The sequence below is a fragment of the Trachypithecus francoisi genome, unplaced genomic scaffold (assembly GCF_009764315.1).
Source record: "Trachypithecus francoisi isolate TF-2019V2 unplaced genomic scaffold, Tfra_2.0 Lachesis_group16, whole genome shotgun sequence".
In the NCBI taxonomy this organism is placed as follows: Eukaryota; Metazoa; Chordata; class Mammalia; order Primates; family Cercopithecidae; genus Trachypithecus; species Trachypithecus francoisi.
The window spans coordinates 9,868,331-9,880,541 of record NW_022681461.1 but is presented as its reverse complement, the minus strand read 5'-3'; the positions used below and the strand labels follow the sequence as shown (position 1 = coordinate 9,880,541).

General features: G+C 57.6%; 1 protein-coding gene across 1 annotated transcript; it reads right to left on the bottom strand.

The window, feature by feature from the left end:
• Positions 1–3,071: 3,071 nt before the first annotated feature.
• LOC117099301 (NUT family member 2G-like) lies at positions 3,072–12,207 on the bottom strand. The gene is made up of 7 exons (XM_033238731.1): positions 12,192–12,207; positions 9,452–10,148; positions 7,065–7,193; positions 5,956–6,095; positions 5,169–5,509; positions 4,701–4,817; positions 3,072–3,110 (listed from the first exon to the last, which is right to left on the bottom strand). Exons 1-7 carry the CDS (start codon positions 12,205–12,207, stop codon positions 3,072–3,074), a joined length of 1,479 nt encoding a protein of 492 aa, XP_033094622.1.
• Between the last annotated feature and the right edge of the window lie 4 nt (positions 12,208–12,211).

Genomic DNA, 12,211 nt, shown 5'->3' with positions numbered 1-12,211 from the left:
GCTGGGACCCTCACACAGCTAGTGGATATATAAAATGGTTCATGTACACTGGAAACAGTCTGGCACCTTCTGAAATGGTTAAACATAGAGGTTCCATATGGCCCATCAATTTCACTCTTAGGTATGTAGCCATGAGAAATGGAAACATACATCCCCAGAAAACCTTGTACACAAATGGTCTGAGAAGTATAATTCACAATAGCCAAAAAGTGAAAACAACCCAAATGTTCTTAACTGATAAATAGAAAAATTTTAGTATATCCATTAATGGAATATTATTCAGCAATAAAAAGGTTTAATATAATGATACATACTAAACACATGGATGACCTTGGAAATATTATTCTAAGTGAAAGAAGACAGATGTGAAAGACACATATTGTATGTTCTATTCATAGTGCATCATGCGACACTGCATGCTGACGCTGAAGTTAGAATCAAAGTGCAGCTACAAAAGAGCAGCCACCTGGATCAAGTCCATCCTGGTAGCTGTCAGAAAGCACAGCATGTTCACTAACGGGGGCCAGCCTTGCTCCCGTTGTCAGATGGAAGTTCCCAGGAGGCCATGGCTTCTTCAGGGATCTGTCGTCCAGTAGTGAAGGGAGTGGTCTCTGGAGGCAAACCTGCCTGGGGCTGCCCCAGCCGCACTGGCTCCCAGAGAGTGACCTGGCTGCGTGAGCAGGGAGGCCAAGCCCACCAAGAGCCTTAGCACACCCCCAGCACCTGCTGCGAGCAAGCTGCATGGCTTCCCCAAGAGTGGATGTGACAACATCATGGGTAATTACAGATTCCGTTTCACTGCATCCCAGGCTCTCCTGGTTCATGTATGATACGCTGCACTTGGGGTGGAGGTGTAGTGACAGTTGCAAAGGGCCGAGCCTTTCTTTCCCGTGGCCCTGATGCATGGTTTCTAGATACCAGTCATGAAGGAAGTTCTTGAGATTATGGACCTTGTCCTAGTCACATAGGGCTGCTAGGACAAAGTGCCATAGACTTGGGGGTAGTGGCACGTATTTAAAAAAAAAATGTATTTGTCACAGTCTGGAGAATGGAAGTCCGAGGGTAGCATCCCAGTGTGGTGAGGTTCTGGTGAGGGCTCTCTTCCTGGCTGGCAGATGGCCGCCTTCTCACTGTGTCCTCGTGTCAGGGAGAGAGAGAGCTCTGGGGTCTCTGCTTCTTACCAGGGCCCTAATCCCATCATTAGGGCCCCACCCTCATGGTCTCTTCTAACCCTGAATAACTCCCAAAGGTCTCATCTCCAAATACCATCACGTTGGGGGTTAGGGCTTCAACACAGGAACTGGGTGGCGGGGGGCGACGTGTGTTCAGTCTGCCGGAGCCCCCCAGTCAGCCCCACTGTGCCCGTTTAGGGGCAGATTGTAGGGCTCAGGTGGGACACAGAGGTGGAGGAAGCACAAGTTCTGCCTCCTAGGAATGGCTTGGCCAACATAAGGACAGGGACAGTGGGATAGACAACAGCCAGTGGGGTAACCAGCAGGAGCCCCAGGGTGTCACTTTCACCCTTAGGTGAGGAAGTTGGCTGGGTACCCACACACGCCAGAGTATGGACCATGTTCCCTTCAAACACGGCTCATTTAACATTCCTAACTCCTGCAAAAGGGCAGTGCTACCTTATCTCCTGAGGATGGCCCTGAATGTAGAGGAGTCATGGGAGTTGCCCACATCACCCACCGGTGACTCTTCACTCCCCACATTTTCCCCGAGGGCCTGATGTGCACTGAGCTGGGGAAGCCCTGCCAAGATACACTCTCCTTCCCAAAGGCCACAGAGGACGGCAGGCCTCCAACACTGCCCACGTCGAACAGAGGGGAGGGGGCAGAGGGGCATCTGTCTGGCTGACTGCTGTGTTCTGTGGGTAGAGGGGGCCAGAAAGGACCCAAACATGCCTCCTTTTGTCACTTGGCTGAGGGGCCAGGCCACTGTGTATCAGACAGTTTTGCCCCACCAGCCTCTGCTGCTGGGCCAGCCCCCCCAGCGCCATGACCACAGCTCTGCATGCAGGGAGTGCTGGGACCAGCGCCCTGGTAGTTAAAAAGGGCCCTGGGGGTGGAATCAGAACTCAGACTGTGGAGAAGAAGGTGTTGGCAAGGAGGGAAACAGGGCGGGTGCTGGGTCCTGTCCATGCTGGGATCTGAGATTCTAAGAGGTGGGTTAGGGGTAAGGGGGGCAGAAGTTGGCCCATGGGGTGAGGAGAGTTCAGCAGAGACTGGGAGGACAGGACAACCTGGGGAAAGAGCAGAGTGTCCTCCCCAGCCTCGGTCCCTCTCCTGATGCAGTCCTCATCTCACTCACAGACTCTGGAAGTCTCCCTTCAGCGAACACCTAGCACCCGACTCCCAGGGCACTTTCCAGACAGCCAATGCCACATCCCAGGCAGCCCCTGCTCTGCCCTTGGGGTCTGTGCCTGGCAGAAGGGTGGCTGACCCTCAACCCCTCTCAGCCTGGGCCCCAGCTCCCTGGGTCCTGGAACTAGCAGACACCCACCCTGTGCCTGGTGGGCTGGTCATGCTTGTTCCCATTGATGATGGTGTATTGGAAGGGAACTGTTTTAGATACCAATGTAAATCTGTGTCTACATCAATTCCACATGAGTTCAGTCATCATACGGGAAGGGAATCATAGCTGTGGGGGGCTCCATGGAGGACCCTGAGGGCCCCTGAGGCCAGTCCCTGTGGCCACAGCAAGGAGCATCTGCTTCAGCTAGTTGGATAAGACTCTCTCCTGCCCAGAAACAGGCAGAGGGACTTCCCCTGCTCCCCATCCATCGTCGTATCCCAAACACACCATGTGGACGGTCACCTCAACGTCTCCGCTCAGCCCAGTGCCCGCGCTCTTCCTGATGAGGGTTAAGCAGGAGCGGCTGCCTCTCCCCATGTCCATGTTGCAGGCGGCTGCCTTCTCTTCAGATCCCACCGAGCAGAACAAGAGCCAGCCAGCTCTCTCCAATCCCAGGATTTTCCGGGGATACTGATAATGATGGGAGGTCCCTAGAAGCCTCCCTAATGCAGGCAGGGCCTTGTGAGTGGGTGGTGGGAGGGATCAGGGCTTCCTCAGCATCTGTCAGTCCCTGGTGCAACTGAAGGGGCTCCCTACACCAGGGGGAAAAAGTGGGGCCAGCCCCTGTGGGTTCCCAGTGCCTGGCATCTCCCAGTTCCTCTGCCCTCCCTCACAGATACCCTCCACGGAGCAGCACAGCCCCGAGGACAGAGGCAGCAGCCCTGACAGCATTTTCCAACACAACTACATTTATTCATATTTACACACAAGGCCCCCAAGGCACTGCTTCCCACCCCCCAGCCCCTTCCCCCCAGGCCCTCCCTCCCTGCCCTCCCCGTTCAGCCACCCTCTCCCTCCCCTCCCTCCCTCCCTGCCCTCCCCATCCAGCCACCCTCTCCCTCCCCTCCCCTCTCTCCCCTATCCTCCAAAGCTAAGGCCCAGCAAGATCAGCACGGGGGAGGAAGAAGCTTTTGACTGCTTTGGGGCATCGGATGCCAGACCCTTGGGGACTGGCACCAGAGAACCTGCCCGGAAGCCCCTATTGGCTACAATGCTGCTTCTTCTTCTTCTGGAGACCAAGGGGTCACCCTTTCTCTTTTGAGACTGTGAGGGGCCACCCAGCCCCCCAGCCAAGGATTGCTCCCCAGAGACGCTGAGCCCAGGCCCTGGGTGGGGGGTCTTTTCAGCAGGGGATGGGCTTCCGAAGAGAGGTCGCTTCTTGGACTTGGTGACAGGAGAGGGTGCTAGGCTGAGGCCTCTTCTCTGAGCAGATGGGGACTGAAGAGCTCCCTGGGGTCCCCACTTTTCTGGGCTGAGAAGGCCCAAGGCAGGGACAGGGCTCTGGGGTAGCCTCCAGGGCAGCAACTTGTGCTGGGAACCCAAGAGGAAGGCCAGGCTGGGGAGCTCCTCCTCCTCACTTGACCCCTGAGCCAGCCCGTGTGACTCCCTGACAGGAGACCCTCCAGGGAGATCCAAGGTGTCCTTGGTCCCCAGGCCGGGGCAGGTGGGTCTGTGGTCCTGGGGAGGAGAGGTTGGCCGGGCAGCCCTCAGCCCGGGGCAATCCTGACATCCCAAAAGCACAGCAGGGTCTTTGGACCTGGCCATGCCGGTGCGTGCTCTGCCTTGTCCCTGAGGGTCCCGGGCAGCCGTCTGGGGTGGGCAGGTTTCCATGCCAACCCCTTGTTGGGGGTCAGGGATGTCTCTCTCTGTTCCTTGACCAGCTGCAAACTTAGAAGGACTTGAGTCCAACCGGGCCACGCCATGACTAGGGGCTGCCCTCGCATGCTGTTTCTCCTTCAGAGGTAGGAGGCGCTTCTCCACCAGCTGTGGGAGGAAACGGGGCACTTACTGGCGCTGCCCCAGGTGTGAGCAGGGCCCAGGGTAGTGACCAGGGCACTTGGGCGGGAGGCAGGGAAGCCTGAGGCAGCTGGGCTTTATGTCAAAGAGAGAGGGTGTGGCTCTGCTGGGTATCCCCTTGGGCCTCACTGCAGCTTGCATCCTGACTCCTCTCCCTGGTTCCTCTCCATCCCACTCCCTCTGAACCTGCATCTTCCCACCCCGGAGTGGCTCCTCAAGAAGCCAAGCATCCCCAGCAGGGTGGGGTTAGACATTCAGGTGGGCCTTGTGTGCTGGGTCCCTCCTGCCCCTGGGGTACCTGGGTTCCCCTCCCTCCGCTGGTCTACCTGGGCAAGTGTGAGTTCTTCTTCCTTCTCCAGCTCCTGGCTTAGGGCCAATAAATCCATCTGTGGATCTGGGGAAAGCAGTTCCTCCAGGAATCGGGGGTGAATGACGGCCTCCACCTGGAAACAGAAGGAAGAAGGCGTGAGCTTCCTGGGCAGGGAGTAACCTGGAGGCAAGGACAGAACAGAGGAGATGCAGAAAGCGGGGAGGGCCCTGTCCCCACCCTCCTGGGGCTGTCTCATATTATGGCGACCACCAGCTACAGACACAGACCGCAGACATGGTAGCATACGCACACACAGACAGAGACACACAAAGCACACACAGACACACACAGTCACATACACAGACACTCAAATCCATGGAAATACATGCACTGCTGAGTAACTAAGGAACAGAGCTTCATTCCAAGGGCCTGGGAGTGCCACCCCCTGGAATCCTGCAGACCCCAGCACTCCAGGCCAGCCCACCTTGGTGACAAAGTCTTCCTGGGAACACAGCTTGTCAATGTAGCTCAGGAGGCCCAGGTCTGGAGTCATCCCATCTTCTTCCTGTGGCTGCTCCACTTCGCCATCTTCCCAGTTTCCCTCGGGCTCCCCCATGGCCCCTAGGTGAGACCCCAGCAGCTCCTCCATGATGTCCACATACTCCTGCACCACTTCTGGGGGGATCTCCTCGGGGACCTTGGTCTCTGCTGGCTGCTGGGGCCTGGGTGGTGGCAGGCGGACCTTGGTCTCTGCTGGTCGCTGGGGCCTGGGTGGGGGCAGGCAGGCAGTCGGGGCCTTGGGGCCGGCCTTGCTGGGAAGGTACACTGAGGCAGAGAGGGAGGAGGCCGGGTGTGGTGAGGGCCGCTCCTCCTGCCTGCACCACACAGGGGAGGGCAGGGCTTGGGGATGTGAAGTGGGTCCCAGCTGGGTCAGGACCACCTGAACCACAGCGCCCCCGGAGGAGACACACGGGAGGGGCACATCGGAGACAGCATCGCTTGGGAGGAAGTTTGGAGCCACCAATATGCCATGTACTCTCCCCGCTCATCCCTGCTTCCTGGGCAGAGCATATGTGGAGTTTTGGATGGGCGAGGGGAGACAGTAGCTAGGAAACTTGACCTGGTCAATACCCAACATATGCTCCCAGAAGCTGTCCTGTTGGAGGGAGAAGATCTCCCTCTTGAAGGGAAGCATGTGGTGTGGGCACAGTGGCCTCCTTTGGCCCCTTTGGCCTTTGCCATGACTCCTGTGGGAATGTGGGAAGCCATACCTGGCTGCTTGTCCACCTCAGGGGCTGGAAGTCCTCGAGGTTCAAGACTTGGTGGGGCTGGAGGAGGCAGGCACTGGGGCTCCTTCATCAGTTGCGATTTCTGAATCTGCATCTCCTCCTCAGCCTCAAACTCCAGGAACCTGGGGGTGAAGGAGGCCCAGGTCATGCTGAGAGGGTCCAGGCCCCCTTCCCCCAGGACCAGGCAGCGGCCGAGGGCAGGGATGGGAGGAAGTGCCTCCGGTGGACTGTCCAGGCCTTCACTAGGTGCCATCCCCCAGTCCCAGGAGGGAGCTGCTCCCAGAGTTCTGGGCTCACCCTCCCTCACCCGGCCCCTGCAGAGCCCATGGCATCAACGGGGCTTCCTGACTCAAGTCAGGGCCACGATGTCCAGGAGGGTCCCAGGGGATCCCTCCTCCAGGTTTTAGCTGGCCAGGGGTGGGGTTGATGGCAGAAGGCATCAAGGATGATGGCCAGATGCAGGAGTCCTGAGGTTGGGACTGTGGGCCCCTCAAAGATAACCCAGGGGCACAAGGCCTGGGAGACCCATGATCAGGAAGAAGCACAAGCTGAGCCCAGAGGACAGGCCCCCTTTCCCCTGAAGCTGCTGTCTGTCTGTCTTCATGGAGGGGACTGCCCAGGAGCAAAGGCGGTCAGGCCAGAGATGGGGCTCATGGTGTCCTGGGCACAGGTCTCCCTGACCCAACTCCCTGGTGGGGCAGGAATGGGAGAAAACCGACTTCTGGCCACTGCTGTGAGAAGCCTGCCCCCCACTCTTGTCTATAGTCACTAGCACCCCTTCTCCCCATCCCCACAGCTGGAGGTGACCCACTTTGGGCTGCGATGCTGGCTGCTCCCGCCATGACCTCCAGTGTCAAGGCAGGGGTAGGCCCCAGGCCAGGCAGGGGCTGCTTCCCAATGGGTCAGGACTGAGAGCCCAGAGCACTCTAGGTGGTAGGAGCAGCTTCCTGAGGGAGCCAGGGGTCCAGAGTGTCTCGTGTTTGTCCACATCCTCCTCATGCTCCACGCTGAGAAGCCACCACGGCCACCAGGCCTCTGTCATTCACTCTCACCCTGCTCTGCGGGCCCTGCCCCCAGGACCCTAGACTCACTTTTCCGCCATCTCGTAGAAGATCATCCGGTCAAAGTTGCTTGTGTGCTGCCATTCCTGCACGGCCCGCCACAGTCCCTCCTCCAGGGTCATGGTGGGCTTCCGCCGGGCCAGGGATCGGAGAACTGGGCTGTAAACCAGAGCAGTCAGTCCCAGTCTATGAGCCCACCGTTCATCCCAAGCCCACCTGGTCCCAACACCTGGCCCCCGTGCTCCCCACACCTGTCCTGCCACGTCCCTGTCCTGTTCTCCCCCATGTGGGCTCCTCAGGCCCCAGGACACGACTGCAAGATCAAACATCAACACAAGCTACCAAGTGGCCTCTCCGACTGCCCCTCGGGTCCTCAGTGTTGAGAAGTGAACTCAGTACTACGGGAGGAACATGTGCCCCCAACACTCCTGTGCTGAAGCCCTCAGGGCCAGTGTGTCAGTATTTGGAGGCAGTCAGGGTCAGAGCAGGTCATAAGCGTGGATCCCAGACATGGAATCGGAGCCCTGATAAGGGCAGGAGAAGACGCCAGGGCTCTTCCTCTCAGCCACAAGGGGACACAGCCAGAGGCAGCTCTCTCCAGCCAGGAAGAGGGCCCTGACCAGACACCCAATCTGCTGTCACCTTGATCTGGGATTTCTGGCCTCTGGAACTGGGAGACATGAATGTGTCTTGATAAAGCACCCAGTCTATGGGATTTGTTACAGCCGAGCCTGAGCTGACTGAGACAGCGTGCACACAGAATGACCTGGGAGCGAGGGTTAAAGTGCAGGTTCCAGGGCCCCAGGACTGAGTAACCAGCTTCCTGGGGACTCTGGAGTAAGGCAGCCCTGGGGGTGCAGCCTCAGGGTCCTGGAGCATGAGAAGCAGGAGCACACGTCCAGAACCAAAGCAGAGCAGTGTCAAGCCCACTGCAAGCAGCCAGGTACAGCTTCCCACATTCCCACAGGAGCCATGGCAAAGGCCTGTGAGCCTGGGGCAGCTCCACTCCAAGAATCAGGGTCCCCAGTGCACCGGGACTCCGCTCCAAGGGGGAATGCAACCAGTTCCAGGGTGCGGGGGCAGCGAGATTGTTGGGGAGGAAGATGGGGCCGCCTTCCACCTACACCCCAGGCAGGGGGCTTCCCTAGGGGAACGGTTAGTGTGTTGCACGGTGGATGTGCTCAAGCTCCCATTTGCTCATCAGTGGGAAACACGGGGTGACAGAGGCGCTGCAGGGTGGAGAGAGGCAGGGACTGGGAACGAAACCACAAACTCTCGCGGATGCTGACGTTGCTGCCTCACAGTCACCACAGTCCACGACCCTGGGCTGCTGGGCTCGTGGTGCACTCAGAGCTATCACTGGAGCCTGTGGCTTTGGGGAGCACTCTCCTAGATGGCCTAGTCCTGATAATGATAGTAATGTGGACAGTAATCATAATTGCTATCATGTAATGTGTCATAGCATGTGCCAGGCACTGTGCTATACATGTCATATGTGAGCTCGAGTCATCTCTTCGCCATCCTCTGAATGAAGCACCATTGTCCCTTTTTCTAGGAGGGATTGAGGGCGAAGATGCAAATATCTGCCCAGCATCAACCCTAGTGCAGGGCCCAAGACCATCCCCCTGTGCAGGCTCCACCACCGCTGTGCTGGACCTGGGCAGAACTGCGGGCATGTGCCAGGTTCCCGCCGGGCCCTGCAGCTCCTCCCCACAACCCCATGTGATGTGCTCCTGGCTATCAATACTGGGTTCAAGGGGAGGCACTGGAGTGTGTGCTCAAAGACCTAAACCCAAACCGTCGTTCATGTCACACCAGGAACCCTCTCTGACCTAGCTCTTCTGTAAACATTGTTGTGAAAATTATTGAAAGTAAGGATGGGCTGGACTCACGGGACAGTGACGGACAGTTGAGGCCCCTGACAGTCTGTCCTGAGCCACAGCCAGATTAATGTTGTTGAAAATGTGTGGCCGGGCGCGGTGGCTCAAGCCTGTAATCCCAGCACTTTGGGAGGCCGAGACGGGCGGATCACGAGGTCAGGAGATCGAGACCATCCTGACTAACACGGTGAAACCCCGTCTCTACTAAAAAATACAAAAAAACTAGCCGGGCGAGGTGGCGGGCGCCTGTAGTCCCAGCTACTCGGGAGGCTGAGGCAGGAGAATGGCGTGAACCCGGGAGGCGGAGCTTGCAGTGAGCTGAGATCCGGCCACTGCACTCCAGCCTGGGCGACAGAGCGAGACTCCGTCTCAAAAAAAAAAAAAAAAAAAAAAAAGAAAATGTACCTTCCCATAGTGCAACCCATCACCCTCACAACCGCCCTGCAAGCTCCCCTGAACAGCGTGACCTCCTGTCCATTTGGCAGCCTCTTTATGTGTGAGCTGCAGGACAAGCTCCAGTGCCCCGAGGACACTCACATGAGGAAGCAGGAAAGCGCTTCGGTGTCAGGACTCTGGGGAAGGTGCCTCCGGGCCAGGGGCGTGTAGCGCTGCCAGAGTCGGAAGTTCTCATAGACACTCTTGGGGTTACAGGAGTCGTCTGGCGGGGCCTTGGCCTGGGAGGGAGCCAGGCTGCCCTCTCCATGAGCCCCTTCTGGCCATGGCCCAGCGTTCCCTGGGGGCACGATGGGAGGCATCTGGGCAGCCGGTGGTGGTGGTGGAAGAGGAGGGCCCTGGGACCAGCCTCCCTCACAGGCCTGGGCGCTCCCAACCACCTGGGCAGCCATAACAGGCACCACAGGAGCAGCTGCCAGAAGTAGGGGAGGTGGACACACGACACCTCCGCAGAGGGCGTCTGGAGCCTGCCAGACGAGGGGGGCCTGAGTTAGGACCAAGGTCTGCGCCTGAGGGGCCTTCACAGGCCCCACCTCTGTCCTCATCTGGACAAAGACGTTGGAAGCCGCGGACCCACTTGGGCCGTGGCCATCCTGTCCTGCCACCAGAGATGTGCTGGGCAAGGCAGACAGCACCAGTGGGCCGCCTGTAGGAACCCCTGCAGTCATGAGGGGTGGCCCGTGTGCTGGGCCGGGAGCAGGTGTGGCGAAGGGCAGAACCGTGAACACAGACAGAGAGGTGCCAGGGTTCACGGTCACGGCTGGTCCCAGCACTGGGTATGCTGTGGAGACAAAGGAAAGAGGTGAATGAGCTGGGGTCTCCAGGTCCACACTAGTCACTGGGGAATCAGAGGGGAGTCCCAACAGCTGAGGGCATGTGACAGGGAAACTGTGCAGCTTACAAGTGTCCCTGAGTGTGCACCGGATGCTCTACTCCTCCATGGGAGAGTCGCTCCACTAGAGAGCCTAGCCCCGGTCACCAAGACTCCCTGACCCCTGTCTCCCAAGAAGCAACAGCCAAGCCTTCGCTGCCCAAGGGTATCCCTCAGGTGTCCCTGGCAGACCCCATCAGCCTCACAGGCATCTCCCAAGCCATGGGTCAGGGATGAGTCTCTCAGCAGCTTGGTGGTCCTCAGCATGCTCAGCAACAGGTGAGGGGCCTACCCCAGGGCAGTGCTCGGCACTGAGAAGGCCGGCAGGAAGCCAGAAGCTTCCAAATATTATGGCCACATCTTCTCTTCAATCTTCCTTTTCCTGAAGCTCTTGTAAACCTCTTTCTTTCCTAGCTCAAACACAACAAAAGAAAACCACTGGTTGGAAATCTTTCCCAAGCCAGCACCCTAGGAACCCTGAAGATAATCCATAACTCATCACGCCCAGCATGCAAGTGATTGTCCTGGCACCACCAACAGCAAGTGCTAAATAGGAGTCAGATTCGGGCCACCCTTTCCTCAGTACTCGATGGTCCCAGCTGCCGCTCAGGAAGCTCTGTTCCCAGGGAGAGGTTTGAGAGGCAGTGGTGGAGTCCCCTGAGATAATGTCACTGCACAGCCAGCAACAGCTGCACACGATTAGAACACAGCCAGCAAATGGTGAGCAGCAGGGCTATCAGGGGAGGTGTCTAGGGATTTTCGCAGCTGCTGCTCAGGTTACAATAGGTAGTGGGACAAGGAGCCCATCTCTGGTCCTTCTCCTTTGAGCTCCCAATAACTGAACATAGTGGCCAACCAAGAACAAGCGGTTCTTGGGCCACGGACCAGGTGAGGCAAAGTTGTCTGGAACTCATCCCTATTCACTAGCACCTCATGCAGTCTCTAGTCAAGGGGAATAAGGGATACAGCACATGCACATCCTAACTTGAATAATAATATTAAGAGAACCATCTTCCTATTTGTGCGCTACTCTCCTTCCTCTACTCAAGGAGTAGAGGAAGGAGTAGAAACCAGGCTTTCCAGACCCTTCCACTGAGAACCAGCAAGAATCCACACCTGTCCCCCGTTCATGAAGTTGTATAAATGGAATAGGAGCAAATTCTTCATCTCCACAGTAACACAAAGTGCAGGGGACAGGCCATGAGCTAGCAGACAAGAGGAAGTGGGTCTGAAGACCTGAGCTTCCACAAAAGGGCAAGCAATTCAGAACAACTCAGGAAGCCCAGACCCTGTGTTGCCTGAACTTCCCCATCTGCCCCCACCCCTGTTAAATCAAAGCCAACAGCTACCTGAACTGACAGAGAAGCCAGCTCTGGGAGGGAGCTGAGAAGCTCTGGGCTGTGGCAGTTACAGTAGCCCCCAGCCTCGCCCACCCAGTCACTACAAGGTCTGTCACAGTTAACCCACCCAACAGTTTTCTGGCTGAGACCACTTCTCCCCACTCCTCCCTAAGATCTAGAAAACCCCAGTCTAAATCCCTCTGAACGGTATGGAAGGGCACCTTCCAGGTGCCTGGAGACACGGCACAGGACTCAGGCTTGCCTGTCCTCCTCCCGGGGCCACCATCACAACACGATCCCACCACTCCCTACAAACACACAATGACATGATCTGTCTCCCTCTAGAAAGGATCAATCCATCCACTCCATCCTTTCCCCTACATGGTGTATTCCCCTAAGCATCTTGGTCCACCTCTAAGGATTCGTCCTCCCTAACCACAGACTCAGGGTGCCATGGCCATCCCCAGGTGTGATGTCCTTGGGGACATCCAGTGCTCCCTCCCTCCTCAACATCAGCCCTATCAACTGTCCCCAGGGGGCAGTGTCATATTTGAATTCCCAAGGAGTTGAGGCATGGCAGACTCGGATAATGCCCCCATCCCTACAGGCTCACCTCCATTTGAAGCCATCCCC